The sequence below is a fragment of the Lygodium microphyllum genome, chromosome 10, assembly GCF_053477565.2.
Source record: "Lygodium microphyllum isolate KBCC chromosome 10, Lygodium_microphyllum_v1.1.10, whole genome shotgun sequence".
Taxonomy (NCBI): Eukaryota; Viridiplantae; Streptophyta; class Polypodiopsida; order Schizaeales; family Lygodiaceae; genus Lygodium; species Lygodium microphyllum.
The window spans coordinates 61,025,065-61,045,069 of record NC_141144.1 but is presented as its reverse complement, the minus strand read 5'-3'; the positions used below and the strand labels follow the sequence as shown (position 1 = coordinate 61,045,069).

The following is a 20,005-nucleotide window of genomic DNA, read 5'->3' as shown; positions in this document are numbered from 1 at the left end:
TCTGTTGAGCGCAATCAAACTTGGGTGTCAGTTCTGCATCGAGAGAAGTGGAAGGTGATAGGTGTGAAGTGGTCTATAAGACCAAGTAACTTGCCAAGGGTTTTACTCAAAGGGCAGGTTTGAACTATTTTAAAACTTTTGCATGTACGGCTTGGGTGTCTACTATTTGAGTTATCTTGGCTCTTCCAGCCTACCACGGTGTCGATAAACCACATCATCCTGTACAGTTTCCCTTCTTCATTCTCATTTTTGGTTTCAATTACCAGCCCCAAAAAAGGCTTTCTAGGGTGTTTCAAGAGAGTCGGAGTGTTGTACGAGAGACTTCAATGGGTGAGACTCTAGACAATTCATGCCTATATATACGGCACATTCCTCATTCTTCACTACTACCACACCCACTTTTATAGACAAATTTGTTGTGTATTTGGTCAAAGTTGGTGAGGACAACTAAGGACCCTGCTTGGAGATAAGTCTAGGCTAATTCAAGAGCAAGGTATATGGGAATCATTGGCATTGAGAGAGTGTTGGTTTGATAGTGGGCCCCTTGTGATTAGCTTTGAATAATGATAAAAAAGTATTGTAAGAGGCATTGTTACATCCTTGGACATTTGGACGGGTGCTAGTAGTATTGATTATAGTTGTCATAAAGTGCCCTTAGTGCAAGGCCCTATTGTATTGTGTAATCACTACTCTTGGACTCTTGGCATGTAGATTGATATATCCATACATTGGGATGATATAGGTTGGTGGTATGGAACTTTGGAGTGAGCTTGCTTGGCTCTATGGCTGGGAGATGAGTTTGATAACCACTCCCAAGCTTTGGAGTGGTTATGAAGTGCCTTGAGTGCAAGGCCTTATTGTACTGTGTGATTACCACTCTTGAACTCTTGGCCCGTAGGCTGATATGTTCGTACACTAGGATGATATAAGTTGGTAGTATGGGATGCCATCTCTTGGGATGTGGTCGTGACCTAGTTTGTTGCTAGCTCCCAAGCTTTGGAGTGAGCTTGCTTGGCTCTATGGCTGGGAGATGAATTTGATGTCCTCTCATATGTTCGCGGATATGGCTTGTGTCATCTCGTATGTGGGTTGGATCCTTTGGGGCCACTTGAGTGTTATCTACCATACAAGATCATTCTAGCTCTCCTATTTAGTGAGTCTAGCAACTAAGGACACCACTTGGAGACAAGTCTGGGTTGGTTCAAGAGCAAGACACATGGGAATCACTGGCATTGAGAGAGTGCTGCTTTGTAACAGTAGGTCACTTGTGATTAGCTTTGAATAATGATAAGGAAATATTATAGAGGGTACCAAACTTTGGGGCCTCTTGGGTGTTATCTACTATGCTAGACTATTCTAGCATCTGTTCAATGACTCTCTTGTTTATTTGCTGATTTATTTTGTGTATACAAGTTTATGTTCATTGCCTTTTAGATTATTTTCGAAGGCCAGTTTTAGGAAAACGAAAAGAGAGTGATTATAAGGCAGACAGGCATACCCACATGCTTTCACACACGATGCTGAACTACTTTACGCTTGTATGTAGTAGTTTCATTTTGCTTTTTGTTCTAAAGCTCTACTTGCTTCTCTGTGGGTGTCTTTGCAGGCAGATCTGGGAAAATACATTGTGGATGACAGACAATGGGAATTGTATAGACTGTTACTGGTGGAGACACCAGCTATGGTATTGTCAGCCGTTAAAAGTAGAGAGCACATCACTGATCAAGTCAAAAAAGTGCTATTACTATGATTAGATAGGCTTTTCACAGTTAACCAAAAGAACAGGGATATTCAGTTGGGATCTAAAGACCTCTAAAAGCTCATGTAAGAAAGTTCCATGCCTTGACCAAGCAGCCATTGTCTTAAAATGGCGTATACAGGAACTAAATGACCATTTTACTAGCAACTGGATTAGATGACTTGCAAATTTTGGGCTGGAGAACATGGGCTACATATGGCCCTGGTGATTTCAGTCTGTTCCTGTCATGCATTGTGGGCACTAATAGTTGACTGGTTCCACTTGGTTTCCATATTTCAATCCCAACTACATCACTACTTTCGGGGCTACTTGGCAGTTGGAATCACAGTTTTTGATGCTACAATGCATTGCAGGCATTAGGGTTAGTTGGGTCCCATTGGCTCCCGTACCTTTGTGATTTATTCTTTTAAAGTGCAGGAGCAAGCATTTCAATCCCTCCCTATTAATGTTGTAACATATGGAATTTATATGTGGACAAAGAATGTCCGTTCCACCTTTGTGCAGAATTGACATCACTTCCATAAATGTTGTAACAATTGCAACTTCTAAGAGAGCAAGACCTGTAACAAGTTGGTAGCATTTGTGAACAAGTGAAGGTTTTCTACATTTCAACTGTAAAGGTTACAGATTTGTCTCTAAGATTTGTGCAATGTGTTCGTCACTAGATTTTAGAACATTTCTTTTCAGCTTTGACCTTCTAAGCCCCAAATCCTGTAGCTTGAGCAAGCATTTCCATCCTCCCTATTGTGTTGTAACATATGGAATTTATGTGTGGACAAATAATGCTCGTTCCACTTATGTGCAGAAGTGACATCTCTTCCATCGATGTTGTAACAGTTGCAACTTCTAAGAGAGCCAAACTTGTAAGTTGGTACCATTTGTGAACAGCCGAATGTTTTCTACATTTCAATTTTAAAGGTTACAGATTTGTGTCTATGATTTGTGCAATGTGTTCGTCGATCATAGGAATCCACTACATTTCAGAATATTTCTTTTTAGATTTTGGCCTTCTAAGCCCCAAATCCTGTAGCTTCAGGGTGAATAAAAGAGCCACTTCAAGTTTCAAAAGGTGTGCGCTAGTTTGTCAGCATTGGCCTTAAGCCATGCTATTGTAGTTGTTGAAGTGCACTATTGGTTAGAGCAATTAAATTATTCCCAAGTTGAGGTGCACTCCAAAGTGGATTGTAAGGACTGTGATGCATGCTGTGGACATTAATATGAGTGTTTCTCTCTCTCTCTCTCTCTCTCTCACACACACACACACACACACTCTCTCTCTCTCTCTCTCTCTCTCTCTCTCTCTCTCTCTCTGTGCCATCTGTGTTCCTTCAGGGCAATGCTTGAGGTGCACTGTTGTGCACCTTGTGTTCCGAGATGGAACCAAAAGGAAGGTACATTGAGGTGCAAACAATGAACTCGTAAGTACCAAGTTCACAAGTCATTTCAGATCAAGGAAACCAAAATAAGTTGCTTTGGTGTAAGGGTAAACTTTTGTTGTCATCATACTTTTTGTTGATTTAATTGTGAGTGAGAGCATCTTGTCAGTTGCCTGGAGACTATACATAACCTATACCTATGCTACTAATGCACGAGCTAGATCTTGGCTGATGAATATGTTGTAATTTGTGCATACCAAGGGTTAAACTCTAGTGAGCTATGTTGCGTATAGTGGAGATCCAGGTTGTAGAGGATCCTGGAAGCAATTGGGACTTGCCTAATTGTATGAGGAGGCTGTCATGTTCTGAACTCATTTGAGAGGTCATTACACTGGACCCATAGAGTGTTCCAAGAGCCCAGATGGGGGTTACTTTCAAGAGTGTGGTTACAGTAGGTGCATCAGTTTCAGCAGCTTTTGAAGGGTTTCAGTCACAGAACAAGCTATATGGCAGTTTATTGGGTCCTTTTTGGTGTCAGAACTCCCTGTATTTGTCTTATGGTTGAAGGAAGCGATTTCATGGTGTCACATGGTGTCACATGGTGTTCGATGGATTGCTGCACAGTGTTTTAGATATTGGCTGCTGGTCTTGGGATGCATTTATGAATATTTTGAAAGTTCTGAGCTGTTATGTTGTTTTGTAAGAACAGTATATGTAGGTTGCTTCAGCATTAGAGATGATTGTTACTGGTCCTAGGGCTGTTGGAGACATGCCTGTTACATGATAAATTTTTGTGGAACCATTGCATCAAAAAGATGGGTGTGCTCATGGGCACTCCTAAGTTGATTCTTAGCCAAATACATCAAATCGTAACTGTTGTACCTGATTAGTGAATGCAGCAGATGGACTGCATACGGTTTTTTCTGTTGCACTTGGGAATTATTTTCAGACCTGAAGTGCCTTAGACATTAATATCAGTTGCGTGCTAGTCTGAATAGTAGGGAAAATCCATCTCTTTTGCGTTTTAGATTATGTATCTTCTTATCTGGATTGCTCAAAAGTGGCTGTTCTAGTTTGACCGACAGTATACTGGTTTTAAGCTGTCTAATAATGTCATTTTTTTCAGCACTCTGTATTTATGGTGCCAGTAGGGCTGACATTGGTGAGAAAGATGTACGAGTGTCCATGGGTTCAAGTGGGCTGTAAACTCGGTCAGTTGATGCACATGGCTGATAGTTGAATTGCTGGTTGTATTTCTTATTTTGGGCTTGTCTGAGTTGATGTTGGCTGTCTACAGTCACCCCTACACATTGGGAATGATAATTCAGATGAGTTGCTAGACTTTAAACTTATTCAGGATAACAGAGCTTGTCTCCAATTAATGAGTTTGCTGAAGAGTTAGACCTATCTAGGAAAATAGAACTTGTCACCAATTGATGGGTTGTTGCTGAAGTGTTCCAGCTTAGTCACACCACTTGAAAGCCAGAGCTTGTTTAGGAGTAAGGAATTGGGAGTCAATTTTACCTCAGAAAATGTTCCAGCTTAGTTACCCCACTTGAAAGCCAGAGCTTGTTTAGGAGTAAGGAATTGGGAGTCAATTTTACCTCAGAAAATGCCTGGTTCTGATCTGGTTGGGACAATCTTTTGCTGACCTGGTATACCCAAGTTGAGATGGAGAATGAAACTGGAGATTGTGTGCGGTTCTGTAGCACAATATTATTTCTAGGCTAGATGAAACAGTTGAGAGCTCTGGGTATGCATATCTGTTTGAAATACTTAAAGGTGAGTTGAATGCCTAATGTTTGAGCTGTAATTGCTGTAAGAAACAGTGCAGCAGCCTACTGTGGGGTTACTTTGACTATTTTTGGTTCATGAGTTGTCGTAAGGATTGTGGTAGAAATTGTTCTCGTAGGAGCAGCGACACACTTTAGTAGCAGGTTGCAACTACTATCATAGGACATTGGATTTCGTTTTCATAACTATACAGCTCAGGATTTGTAATTTGAATTGTCTGCCTAAATATAGGGCAATGACTGAAGATTGTCATATATGCTGTTACTGTCTTTGTGGGCTAAGTTGAAGGGTTTATATTCTGAAATTCAGATATTCAGAGGTCTAAATTATAGCATTTACAATCAGCTTGGACAAGCATATTGCCTGGCTTGCTAGTTGAACTCTAAAGGTTTGTCCGTGAAGTTGCTGATGTTCATTTGACATATACAACTGCTATAGATCTTGGAACTTGAAATTGGAGCTCATTCATATCAGCTAAGAACTGTTCCATTGCCATAAGGATGTCCACTATTCTCTGATTCTTGGATACTGGTCAATCTCTTGATTTGTTTATTAAGGATTTCTTTAGTCTGTTACCTTATTTTTGAACTGTGATAGGGCTGAGCTCCTCATCTGCTTGCAATGCAGTGTAGGTGGCCAACGTGCAAGTCAAGACTTGCCTTAAAATTGAAAAACACAATTTTGTGGTGGTAAGATCATTAGGAACTTCTACCGTTTGATTTGGTGTTTAATCTTGGTGTATATATGGTACCTTTAATGCTGACACTGGCAAGCAACATTTAGTGTGAACATGGTCAACTGGGCTGTAAACCAGGGACTAAAAATTACAGTTTGTTTCGTTGGTCTAACTGATGGGAATCCTAGTAAGTCAGAGAAACGTCCTTAAGAGGAGAAGGCTTCCTCTCTTTGCAGTGTAGGTCTATAGGGGATGCCACCTAAGAGTACCCATCCTAAAAGAAAGAACACAAGATGTCTGTATTGAATATTCATAACAAAGGAGTTCCTGTGCAGGCTACTACATGGATGTAGCTTGTGACACACAACAGTAGTTACTTGTTACATATCGAGCAAGTGCCCCTTCTCGAAAGGGATGGCTTCTAGAATGTGATTCAAAACCTGCCCTATCATAATAGTCCTCTTGCACCTCCGACTCCTTCCCAACAATGCTAGAAAGGAACTTATTAAAGACCAAAGCAATATTTCTCTGACCTCTAAGAAGAACACCCTCTTTGTCAGTCACTTCGACAATCAACTCATGTGCCCTTATTTTTCTAGCTGCCTCGCAGAAAGTAATGGAGGGACAATAACTAACCTTAAGCCATTGAACTCTTGCACTGTGTATTTTAGATTGCCCTTGCACCTCCAAGAGACTCTCAGCTTCTGGCAAGAGATGAAAAGCAGCCTGAACATGAAAGCAAGAACATTATGGGTGATAATAGCATCAGGAAACTTGATTGCAATAGGGAATATCATCTCCCTCCTTGCTTGCTCTTGACCATATTCTTATACATAACTTGCACAGTGGCTGCAATTTTCCTATCGCAATTGACGGCAGGGTCTCTAAAAGCAGAATTGGCAAACATTCAAGCCTAACAAAAACAAGGGAATGATCAGAAACGGAAAACTTAGATAAAACTTAGCTTCCATCCCAGGAACAATCCGCCAACCACCATTGCAAGCTTCAAATCGATCTAGATGAGTGGCTCGCCATGAAGCCACTGCATGTTTTCTCTGTGAAGTAAATCGTTGAAGCTAATCATGTTTGTTCATATCCCACATGCGAGCGATTACACTCAGGGAGTACCATATTCTAGTCACCAAAGAAAGCCCATTTTGTAGAGATCAATTAGCATCAACAAGCCTTAACCACAAATTTGCTCTGTGTTTACCAACATCAAGAGCACAGACACTAAGAACCATACAACTCATATTCATCCATGCTAAGAGTCACACCCTTTACAACTCATGAGGGCTAACTTGGGCCTTAACTAAGATCTGCAGGATAAGAAAGTAATCCTACTACCCTTTACCAGAGCATCAACAAAACATTCATAACCATGGAGAGTCAAAATATTAAGTATGATATGCCAGAAGTAGCTCAATCCCCTTACAGCCAGCTTCTTTAAGAGAGGGTTTCACCCCATCAGCCTTCTCTTTATTCTAAAAGCCATTTCCTTTCTTCTACTTGATAACTCATTCATCAGCTAGAGGAATGTGAGAGGCCAAAACTTTTATTCTATTTGTAAGAGGCTGAAACATCCTTCTTCTTATTTGTGTCCTTGGGCTATAATGGTTTGAAAGATCAAGACTCTACACCTTTCTCCAAATTGTGCATAGCCTTGTCAAAAGCATTTGAAATGGTATTAATTCTTAGACAAACTCCAAGAGATGATCTCCTCCCCCCTTTAGTAGAGCTTCACTAGAAGCTCCTTTTGCTTCTTTCTTTTTAACCTTATACGCGTAAAGCCCATATTAAACTATTCCAAATTAACTAGAAAAGCACATTTGTAGACTTAGATCTAAAATTTCAAATCTATATTAAATCTCTAATAATTATGTAGATTTGAAACCTTAGAGAACAATTAGAGTATTTGAATTCAAGCCTTAGCTAGGCAAGTATTCAAGGTTGTAGAACATTATTTCTATTGTGTTCTTATCAAGACTTTTAGAATCCGCAAAAGAGGAATTGATGGAAACTGCTTGTGGATGACCGTTTTTGTTTGAGAATCATAGAATTAGTCATGGACTCTGCTTGTGGATGACCATTTTTGTTTGAGAATCATAGAATTAGTCCTGGACTCTCTGCTTGTGATAGCCAAAGGAGGAGAAAAGTTCAAGTCAAGTGACCATTGGAAGCACTAAGCCGACATGAATGTAAAAACTTCTTACCAAGAGGAGGTCTAGAGCACTTCTCGAAGGGGATTGCTTTATTTGAAAGACATGGAGCGGGCCTCTCTCTCCCCCATTCTAGTGGAAAATCACTCTTCATCAATCTTTTGGATTTTGATTCTACATTACTTGTTTGGACTATGGAAGGTGGTGGATGGATTCAGCTCATGTTGCCAAGTAGTAGGTTTTTGATTCTACATGCTTTGCTTGGACTATAGAAGGTGGTGGATGAATTTTGCTCATGTTGCCAAGAAGCATGATTTGAGCCTCCTATGACAATGGAATTGTTGGTGTAGTTGTACGATAAGTTTAGGTATTCAATTGCTAATTCTATCTTCAATAAGGTTTTGCCTACTTGCCTCGTTCCAGCTCTGTTGGTGTAGATTTCTTTTGGATGCTCTTAGACTCTATACTATGTATGTAGTGTGGAAGTATGATCTTAACAGTTTGTTTGATTTGGATTATATTTGACAAGTCTACTCTTTACATGCTTGTGTAATTCTAGTAGCTAAAGATATGGGGGATTGCCTCATATGCTAGCATTTTTCTAGAGTCCGATGATATTGAAGAGACCCAAATGAAAATTTTCAATGCTATTATTGTATTAATATTTTTCTTTAATAGTACTGATATGAAACATGAGTTTATTGTCAAAAGTGCACTGATCATGTCAAGATTGTATATAAGGGTATGGATGTGGAAGCTAGTTAAAAATGCTCTACTCAAATCTAAGCAGAGTAATGTCCATGTGTAAGCAATGTGACTTGTGATATATTAGTTTTTGAATTGATTATAATGTAATAAAGGTGTGGAAATGAGCCTTGTTTAATAGATTATAAAAGGAACCTCCTTTTATATATCTCACAAGGTGGTAGTATGTACTATTTAGATAACTAAAGAATTTAGATGAGCATGTGGAAAGTAAGAGAGCTCAATCCTTTTGATTGAACACAAAGGACAAGTAACTTTCCAATTGAAAATTGATTAGGAAGGGTTGATTGATTGAGACCTCCCTCAATCAAATAGAAACCAAACTAAGACTATTTCGACATTAGATTGTTGCTAAGGTGACCCTCTTGACGTTTCCTCTATGAAGTAGAAGTGGAACTCCCATGTCCAACTAAGGATGCTGCTTTTGAAATGGGGACTTGACGGTGCTATTTGTGGAGCTATGAGTTCTTCTTGATTACTCAATGATCCCTCAAGGATCAAGGAGGTGCTACCTCACAATATTAGAGCTTCCACTCGAGAGCATGAAGGGGGGCATGTCATGATTGTGGGAGAGAGATATATAGAGAGAGGAAGGATAGTTCTTGGGATTGAAGGGGCATGGAGAAAAGGGTTCTTTTTTTTGCCCCATTAGGAAAAACACTTTTCTTTTAAAAAAATACAAGAAAGATAATCTACCACACAAACCAAAAAATTGACATGAAAGCAGTACTGTTGGAGTGGAAGCATAATAAGATAATGAAGGGGATGTCATGGAGCCAATCCCACAAAACTAATGCTTTTGAAAAATTCTTCTAAAGCCTTATCCATATGTGTTTTTGATATGTGTGAGGGTTTAGTTAGTTTCCTTTGAAAAGGTTTTCCAAAGCATTATTAACATGTGTTTTCATGGCATTTGAGGCTTTACTTAGGCTCATTTGAGTGTATAACCTCATATAGTATCTTTATATGCATTCTCTTTGATGATTTTATTTGTCTTTTGAAAAAAAAAAAGAAGGGTTGTCTCTATAGGTAGAACGTGTTGCATAAGTGTGGTTAGGACACGTGCTTGGTTGCGTAGAAGGACATAGGGCACTAGATATCAAGCATAGACTGAATGTGTTGCATAAATGTGGCTAGGACATGTGCATAAGGCATTGGATATCAATTTAGAGCTATTCACAGCTTTAGCCCAATAAGCATTTGTAAAGTTAGCATAATTTAACATAGACAAACTATGCTCAACAATGACTTTATTTTGTCTCTTTGTAATCCCATTGGTGAGGGATATACCTGCATGTGTATTGCCTTCTTATGCCATTTTGTTAATAGAACTCTTCAAATTCATTTGAGATGAACTCTCCCCCCCCTCGCCCCCCCTTTCTGCACCATTGCTTTAATGTCTTGAAACTAGAGAATGCCTTCATGACTTTGCTTGATGGGATAAATCTATACTTTCCTTGTCACGCCATAAACAAAAACAATGAAGTATGTGCAACCTCATAAAGATGTTGTTTGGGTTGGACTCCATATGCTTGTGTGAATGATTTCAAGTCTTTACTTTTCTTTTATAGGTCCTTTGTTACTTTCCAAAATAATGTGAGGAACATGTTTGTTTTCTTCATTGTACCAAGGGATGACACCCTTCAACTAGCTTCTCTCTTTGCAAATGCATGATACTTCTATTGTTTACGTGTCCCAATCTTCTGTGCCATAATTTCATTGAGGTAAAGGGGGTTGTGATCGAGTATCTTGCTTGATATTGTGTGAATGTCTTCATTTTGAGCAATCTTCCAATGTAATGTACCCATTGTGCCACAATTATTTGTCTAAAGGTCACTATGTTTCAAGATTCTAAATCCTAGTTCATAAGTTGCCAAACATTATTTTGATTACAGAGGTTTGGTAAACTACTAAGTCTATGTGATTTTTAATAATGCTAAATTATGAGCATAAGAAAACTAGCTAGATTTTATTAGGAATGCAAAACTCAAGAATAATAGAAGAAGATATTAGACAATGAAACCATGCAAATTGCATAACATAGCAAAGGGGTCAAAAAATTGATCAAACTAGAATTTCATGGCACAACAATTGGACATTTGGAACTCACTAATAAAGAACCAAAAATTAAATGTGAAGAAGACTCAAAGCACTAAGAAGAGTTAAGTTGAAAATAGAAGACATGGGATAATTGATAGAACCACGATCTTTGGAGTAATTAGCTTAAAAAGATAAAGACTCACTCAAGATAAGGCCATCCAAAATAGAGCTGTGCTTTTTGGAGTGCTTAACTCAGAAAGGTAGATGGTTACTCAATATAAGAAGACCATCCAAAAATGGAAAGAAGCAACTTTCCTAGGCAAGATCACGGTGGGAGGATTGGACGCTTCAAAATGCATCTTTCTCTTCCTAACCATCATCCGTAGAATCGTGGTAAATCATCATTCTCCTCTTAAAGGAAAAACAACCCTCCTCAACCTTCTCAACTAATCATCTAAGCTCTCCCTCTCATGTATAACCTTATAAGCTTATAAATGATAAGCTATCCTTTTTTCTAAATCACTTATCAAAACCCCCCTCTTATTGCTAAGCCCTCCCTTCACATGCTAAAGGTTTAAACAATTGCTTGAAAGGGGAAGTGCTACCAAATTTTGTGCAAAAAATTTGTGTGTACTTAGAGAGTGGTAGCCAACTTGTGGCCCAAACAAGAAGATTGATGAGGTGGTTAGGAACACTTCCAAAGGAAAAGCCATGAACAAAGAGGAGAAAGACCCAAAAATTATGGCACTTGAAAGACATTGCGATCTTGTGATAGTGGTAGCTATGGTAGCATAATGTGGTGAAGATGGTACATGTGAAGGAAACTAGGTTCTTAGTTAAAAATATTATCATAAGTGCTAATGGAGTTCTACGAGATTACAAATTAATAACACTAAGATATTAATGTTAACACATGCTTTCAAATAAGTAGAGGTGTTAGCTTAAATTATATAATTGTTACTACAAAGAATAGTTTTAAAAGGCCTAAAAATGTGGGGATCACTAGATTAATTCATAAGAAATTAAGTACAAAAAGAGTGTGTTTAAAGACATAGAAATTGGGTTAGGAAAACTTGAAGTTAATATGAAGTCTTGAATAATTTAATGAAATTGAGACCTTTAAAACAAATAGATTATATGATTGAATCCCTGGCAAATGGCATATTTGAATAATTTAGAGAAGTTATTGACAGAGACTACTTTTGAAATTCTTCTTTTTGTTTTAAAATGATGGAATTGACCCTAGAATACTTTCGAAATCCTTGTTTTTGTTTTGAACTGATGGAATTGACCCTTGAATCCATGCTTATGATAGTTGGATGAGAATATAGATACCAATTAAGAATGTTGCAATCCCCAAGTCAACAAGTTGTGAACATCTTAAGGGATGTAATTTACTTGTCTTATGGAATTGACCCTAGAGTACATTTGAAATTCTTGTTTTTGTTTCAAAATGATGGAATTGACCCTTGAATCCATGCTTATGATAGTTTGATGAGAATAAAGATACTAATTAAGAGTGTTGCAATCCCCAAGCCAACAAGTCGTGAGCATCTTTAGGGATGTGAATTACTCATCTTATGGGATGAGATACTACACCATGTTAGTGTATAGAAATAAAATACTACTTGAGCATCTTATCTTATGGGATGGGATACTCCACCTTGTGAGTGTGTAGAAATAAAAGACTACTTGAGCATCTTGTAGGGCAAAGGACCAAGTGGTAGTACCCTTGCAGTGTTCGATAGCTCTTAGGGTGCAAGGGATCTTAGGGGGATGTTTGAGAAAAATAAATCTCCTATTTTATAATTGAGGAGAATGTGTGAAGTGCCCACTTGAGACATCCCTTTGGTAGCACAATTTCATAGTCCATCGAGATGGTTGTTTTAGGTAATGCTACTCAATACTCTTTTGAATAGCACAAAGTTTGCTACCTATACTCTCTCGAGTCCACTTCGCACAATGCAATGTCTTGGCTATTCTCACAAGAATCAACTTGAGTTTTGGTTTCTAGGTAAGCTAAGGCCTCCTATTTAGTTAACTAGTATCGGTCTTCGAGCAATTGCTTGTGCTAGATTGCTTGAATTGAAGCCAACTCGTATCACACTTAGTTCAAGGAGAGTGAGAAACAAGGGGGAGTGTGAATACATAGACCCCTATACCCATAAGGCAAAGTCTCACATTGTTTCCCTAAAACAATAAGGAGTCAAAGGTCCTAGTTGATTCAAGGGTCGATTTTTCCTATATTCTAATGCAATAAATTTGTGAGAAGCTCTCGACTTACCAAGACCACCCTACCTTAGGGGGGATACATCAAGGATCATGCCCTCCTGCTTCCCTCGGTTGGGTAGTTTAGTTAGCAACTTACCTAATACATTTAAGTTGTACACATAAAATGAGCTTCCTTAATTAATCCTTTTAATCACAATGTTTGTTTATGCAATTTAAAATCACAATACACAAATAATGGTAACAAATCTTTTGAAATATGGCCTCTTTATTTAATAGAAATTTCTTATGCAAGTGTTCACCTTCCATCCATATATGGAAGAATGGCATGAAGGCCTTTATTTCTCCAAGATTTTCACCCTTAACTAGTATCAGGGTCTTAGGAAATCCATCCTGAGTCATGTAGGAGTTTGGGTGGTTCCTAGGAGCCTAAGAGTTTATTAGCCAGAGCCCCCTCCTTGGCACCCTCAACTCCTCTTGCCCAAGGACTTCCTATGGAGTGACCTCTTGCCACCACTCGGGGTCAGTCCAAAAAATCTCCAAGGTGGCAATCAATTTCCCCCTTGGAAAGGGATTCACAACTAGCCTTAGGAGAGGTTTAGCATGCTTTCCTTTTTATCTTGTTGCTGTAGACAATATAGTAGGATTTTTTGATTATTCAATCAATTTCTTAAGTGCATCAAGTCAAAATTGTATGCATTGCTATAAGCACAAGCAAATTTTCTAACAAATAAAGAGGCAATTGAGCGAGATCTTGACTTGGAGGCAATTCCTTTTGACTCGGATCTCTTCTAACTCTTGGGTTTTTCCTATTTTTCCTTCATATTTTTTTTTCTAGATTTTTCCTTTTTAAACTTTGATTAACCTTCCTCCCTTAGTCATTTCCTTAGTTATTATTGGTCCTTCTTTGTGATCTTTCGTTTGTAATCCTTGTCAAGTATTGATCGTGATCTCATCGACAAGAATCTAGAGATTATCCAAAATTATAGAATTTATGGAAATTTATCAGATTTTTAAAATTTATAGTGGGGTTCTTCTTCTTTAAAAAGTACTTCCAATGAGCTCCCAATCGATAATCTTGATAATCTATTTCAATTATCTTAATTCACTTAAATACAAAGATGAAGCTATTTTTCTTATGTTTATAAGTACTAAGGGAATATTTCTTGATATTTAAGAATCTTGTAAGTGCAAAGAGAAATATCCTTGATACAATTTTCACCATCCCTTACGTTCACATAATTTGTAAAAACTAAAAGAATTATTCTCAATGCAACTTCACTTATCCTAATGCTTACATAATTTATAAATGTAAAAAAAATATTAACACAACTTTCACCTTTTCAATATTTACATAATTTATAAATACAAAAAGAAATTATTCTTAATGTAACTTCCATCTTTCCAACCTTTATATAATTTATAAATGAAAAAATATTATTTACACAATTTATAAATGTAAAAAGAACTTATTCTTAATGCAATTTTCATCTTTTTCTAAATATCTACACAATTTGTAAGTACTAATGAATTTATTGTTGATGCAATTGTTTGCTTATAAGAAATTAAGATAATTTACTCAATGTGATGTTATGCAATTTATTCTAACTTTGAATTATGAATTTTTTAATTTAATAGTCTTCACTTATTCTATCATTACGTTCCTAGCCATGTGTTGAACAACATTAATTTGCAAAGGAACCTAATCTTGTGTTGCATGTAATGCCGTATTGACCATGTTTGCATCCGCATTGGTAGCTCCAACGTTTCCTTGCTCCAGAATATCTCCTCTTTGGGGCCATTGTGAGAAGATGTCACTTTCCTATACCCACTGGTGAACCGTCTTATGTGCGGCATCACGAGGGTGTAGTCATGGGATGTGCCTATGTTGTACCATTTCTTTGATTGAATAATAGAAGAGTATACTTTGCTCTCACATATCATGTTATCTTTATGTGCCATTTTGAGTGAGTAATGAGTGCAGGTGCATCACACTTGGTATCAAAGAAACTCTTGTGCTTGGAGTGAAGGAGTGCTCACGGAAGCAGGAGAAAAGGATCCAATGCCCCAAAGAGAATAAGCCAAAATGACCCATGTTGTGTCACCCCATATTGCGACGCCCCACGGTGCATCGATCCTCATTGCGTCGTGCCACGTCGCGTCGACCCCCGTTGTGACCCCTATCGCAATGACCCATGTCACACCCCAACACGTGATGACCCCGACACCACCAACCATATGAAGATGTCACGCGGCTTCCCCGCGGCACAACCACCGCCCCAAAGGCGAAACAAGGCTTCCTCGCTTCGACAACCCCACTGACCCCATGGAGGATGACAGAGAGAATGTACCCATCCCAACAATGGAAGAGAGGAAGAAGAGTAGAGGGAAAGAATGGAGAGTAGCCTGAGAGGAGAAGGTAGCCGGATTATTGGAGAGACAGTTGGAGGGCATGTCAGGCATGCTAGAGTCAATTTTGAGGAACATGTAGATGAAGGAAGAGGAAGAAGAAAGGATAAGAAAATTAGAAATGGAGCAGGGCTATAGAGAATGGGTGTTACAACAATAAGAAGAGGAGAAAATACATAAAATGCAAGAGGAAATGGATATATTAGGTAGAGAGGAGACTTGTAGGAGGGTGCAAGATACAAGAAAAGACAAGGAGAAGGTAGTAGAAACAGGAAGTAAGAAGAAGGCCAAGAAGCACAACCATAGAGAAGAGGAAGATAACGACAGCTCAGAAGACAACTATGGCAAATTCAAGATGCCCCAACCCGCCAAGTACAAAGGAGAGAGAGATGGGCTGGTCCTAAAGAAGTGGATTGCAGAGGTGGACAGATACTTGAAGTATGCTTGAATCATTGAAGATAGAAAGGAGGAGGTGGTAGCCATCTATTTGGAGGAGGACATTGCTAGTTGGTACCTGTTGGAACAAGAGCAAGGTCACACCATCTTTTCATGGGAAGAACTCCAGAAGGAACTTAAATATTACTTCATTCCAAAGATGGAGAAATTCAAAGTTAGAGATGAATGGAGAAACCTTAAGCAAACACAAGGGAAGATCAAGCAGTACGTCAGGAAATATAAGTAGATCATGCTGCAACTACCAAACATGGACACTGACACCAAATTACATGGATTTTTATTTGGGATGCAAGAATGGGCCAGAAGAGACGTAGAGAGACAGGAGCCAACCAACTTAGCAAAGGCCATGAGAATGGCCAAAAGGCTAGTGGACTTGGAAGGCATGAGAACATCCTAGGGGAACCAGAATAGATTCAACACCAACCTCAACAACAATTCCTAAACCCCGAGACCCAATGCCCCTAGAGGCCCGTTCATGGACACGCGGAACCAAACTTCTAGCATAACACTAGTCGCGTCGCAGTCCGCATTAGTGCCAAGAGGAGCACCATGCAGATGGGGGAACAACCACTATAGGCCAACTCCTAGAGGATTATATGGCCCCATAGGATCAAACACATCATGGTAGAGACCTCAAGGCCCACCATAGGGATCAGATGTTTCAGATGCGGGAGACGACATTATCAAAATAGATGCCTCATGGAAGATACAACCTCATCAAGTGGGTCGAGGGTGAACGCCACTAGTACGTATGGAGGACAGGAACCGCAACCACTGTGCATCCAAGAAATCCCAAGTGGAAGTGATGAAAGCATGGGTCACCCAAGATTGGGAACAATCAATGCATGACCCCAATAAATGGTGGGCAGAGTAGTAGTAGTCCATCACCTATACATCAAAGGTAGAGTGAGTGAAGGGAATCAAGATATCATGGTGGACACATGGGCCACTCACAACTTATCACCCAAGAATGTGCAACCAAACATGGATTGAAATTTTCTAAGGCCCCGAAAGGAGTAACAATAATATTCACACAAGGAGAGGCCAAAGAAGTGAAACAAGTCTTTGCAATACAAGTACAAGCTGGAAAATGGAAAGCAAAACTAAACTTCTTAGTAATCCCCATGGATGATTTTGAAGTTATCCTAGGCTTAGAATTCTATGAAAAATATGTCATTGCAATGTTTGGAAAAGGAGTTAATGAGATGATGCTAGATATGCAAGGAGAAGGCGTCAGAGTACCGTGCGAAAGAATGTAGTTGCTAGGAAGGACACCAATCAAAGTGCAAATGAAGGAGAACAAGCCAGGAGTCTCATGCCGAATAATGAAGTCAAGTCCGAATCAACCAAGAGCACCAACCCAAGCAACATTGGGTCAAGGGAACCCTATTAGGCCACGCATCATGACGTGTAGTGCCAAGTAAGTGGAGAAACTAGTCAAGCAAGGAGACATGGTTTACCTATGTATGGTTCGACCCATTGAGCAAGAGGGTACCAAGGAGCCCAAACATTAGACCAGTAGCACAGAAGTGGCAGAGATACTTGAAGAGTTCAAAGATTTAATGCCAGCATAGCTACCCAAGGGTCTACCACCCAGAAGGATATGGATTGAAGGGAGCTTTCTTGCTCAACCCCCGAGACCTATAGATCACTTATTAATCAAGCGTTTCAAGCTGAGCGGCCATGGCTACCTCTCACATAGCGGATGCGCTCTCCCTACCTATGGGTTGTAGTGAGCTTACCTTGATGATTGATCAAGTACCCTCCTCTTTCTTGCACTGCGGTCTCCAGGATCCTTGAGGCAAGCTCAAGCAACCTCAATCCCTCTCTATCAAGCTCCATCCTCCATAGCCGCACAAAACAAGAGAAGAGAAGAGGAGAGAAGAAGATGAATAGAGGAGATGGGGAGCTTCTTCTTCTCGATCCCTCACTCTCACACACTCACTTCCTCACTCCCTCACTCAAGCGCACACTAGAAGGCAAGAAGAAGAATAAGCTTTTTGCCACACACCAAGAATGAGAGTTTCCATTGACTTTTTGGCTTATAAACATGTCCTCTTTCCCTTGGGTGGTCATCCCCTTCTTACATGGTCGGTAGGCCCTTTTTCCCTTTTCCCTAACTTCCTAGCTTAGGACCTTTTAAAGTGCCAGGGTCCCTCCTGTGCAAATTGTAAAGGTAGGAGGGACCCTAGCACTCTTTTACAATGGTTTTAGGGGTGCCTTGTATTTTAAAATGCGCTTTTGCCTTAGACTTGATTTTCGAGGTCGCCCTTACACTTTTAGTCAATCTCCTTTCTGTCTCTATCCTTGTGTCTGATTTCCTCATGGGCCACCTCTTCTAGGTCCTGACTTGCACTTCTCCACCTTTTTTCACTTTCTTCTTGTGTTGAGGTTAACATTACCCCCCTCCTAGTTTAGTGCCAGTCCCATGGCACTGATGTGTAGTAGTTGGAGGTGGGATGGGTGTAGCTAGATGAATTTTTTGAGTTTGTATACAAGTCCTTGCGAGGGATGGTGTTGGATGGGAACCGGCCTTTGAAATTAAAGATGTAGTTGGGGCAGGTTCTTTTTTTGCTATTGGTGTTGAGGGGATTCATCCTTTGAAATTGAAGATAAAGTTGGATGGATCCCTACGTGGAGAGAGGTGGATGGACAGATCCATCCTTGAAATTTAAGATGGTGTTGGATGGATTCCTGCTTAGACGATGCCGGGTGGATGGATCCATCTTTGAAATTTAAGATGTTGTTAGATGGATTCGTCTTTTGGCCCTCCATGGTGGCTGCCTTCTCCTGCGTTGTTCCAAATGAGCTTCTTCATTCACTTTTTGATTGGGGCTGCCTTGGTCTGCCTTTGCCTTGGTTTGGCTGCGTGGGAACATTGTTGCATAAGATGACCCCTTTCTTAGGCAGGTGCTATTTCTGAGACATTGCGGTTTTAAGTTGATGAAGGTTCAATGAGAAAGGGCAGACATGTGAGTCGATGATGATGAGGTTGTAGAGGAATTGGGCTTGGAAAGAAACAGATCACCCGATTAAGGTGGTGGGGATCAAAGGTGTATTGCATGGACGATGGGGCCTTCGAAGCTGGTGGTTGGAGCCTTTATTTGTAACTGGAAAGAAAAGAAGGTGCACTACCTGGGGGTGTCTGCTTTGCCGTGTGTCGCTTAGGGAGACATGTATGGGAGCATATCCTGCCCTTGATATGCCCTAAGCATGTGTAGTGGGGGATGGGGCTAGGTATGGAAACCCTAGGTGTAGTGATTGTGGTACTCAAGATGCTTTTGGGGGGTTCAATGTTTCCATTTTTTCTTTCTTTGTTTTTTTCATTTTCTCATTTTTTTTTGAGTAGATGATTATAGTTGGCATTTTGATGCAAGGGGTGCTCTTAGGCTCTACCTTGATCTTTCTCGGACGATTTGCGAGGTGGTCTTAGGGACTTAGTCAAAAAGGCGCGGATTTGCATTTATTTCTTGATACTAGCCTTTGCATTAAGAGGAGTGGTTGACAAGAAAGGATGATTGCACCTCATAAAGTGGCTATTCCTCATGTCCTCAAGGATCCTTGTACAAAAAGAGGGAAGCAGGGTTGTCCTCATCATGAGCCTAGCCATAGCACAACTATCTATTCCTAGGTTAATGTAAAAAAAGAGTAGGGGAAGGTGGGCTTCCTTAGCTACTGGATTTTGTTTAAGCAAAAACCTAATGGTCCTAAGGTAATTACAAGTAGTTATGAAGGTTGGGTTCGGGTAGGAAGAGAAATCCTCGAGGAAGCGGTTGATGGATGGGCATACGTCCCCTGCTTTAAAGGTCATGCATTCCTCGGGATTTGCTGCGTTGATGTTGTAGATCTTTGGGAAGTCGTATTTGCCATGCACCCCCCTATTGTAATTCACTCCATGTCTGCAAGGGTAGGGCATATAGATAGGATCATTCCTTTCTTTCGGTAGCTTACTGTAGAAGGCCATCCGTGCATCAAAATTGGTGTCCCAAATCCTCCTTTGCCACTTTGGCTATGCCTCGTAACCGTGGACGGTTTTGGGAACCCAATAGACCTTATCCCACTAGTAGTCTGTGGGTTCTCGCCTCCATTGTGTGATTACGATGCTTCACTCCTCGATCCATCGGTTCACCACAATATTGCCCAAACAAATTATCCTTTCCACTACCTCTAGGGGTAAGACTTGGTCCAAGGCTCGTGGGTAGAGGAAGGAGAACTCGAAGGGACAGGATTGCAGCTCTTGCTGTTGCTAGATAGTCAGCTCCTGTAGCCAGTTGACAGGATGGTGATCCTCGGCTAGTGGCACGTCAGGAAGCTATTGTGGCTGTGCTCATGCTCTTTGCTA

The 20,005-nt window shown here is 40.0% G+C and overlaps 1 protein-coding gene across 2 annotated transcripts in view; it reads left to right on the top strand.

The window, feature by feature from the left end:
* LOC148030065 (ACT domain-containing protein ACR9-like) overlaps nt 1-2,256 on the top strand; it is a 32,280-nt gene extending 30,024 nt beyond the window's left edge. The window contains exon 7 of one of the 2 annotated variants that reach the window (XR_015692126.1): nt 1,607-1,732. Coding sequence is in view for 1 of the 2 variants with exons in the window: in XM_087686344.1 (XP_087542470.1) it covers nt 1,607-1,750 (144 nt within the window). In the remaining variant the exon portion in view is untranslated. Of the gene's footprint in view, nt 1-1,606 lie in introns of both variants that reach the window. The other variant, XM_087686344.1, reaches the window with a different exon arrangement.
* The last annotated feature ends 17,749 nt before the right edge of the window (nt 2,257-20,005 follow it).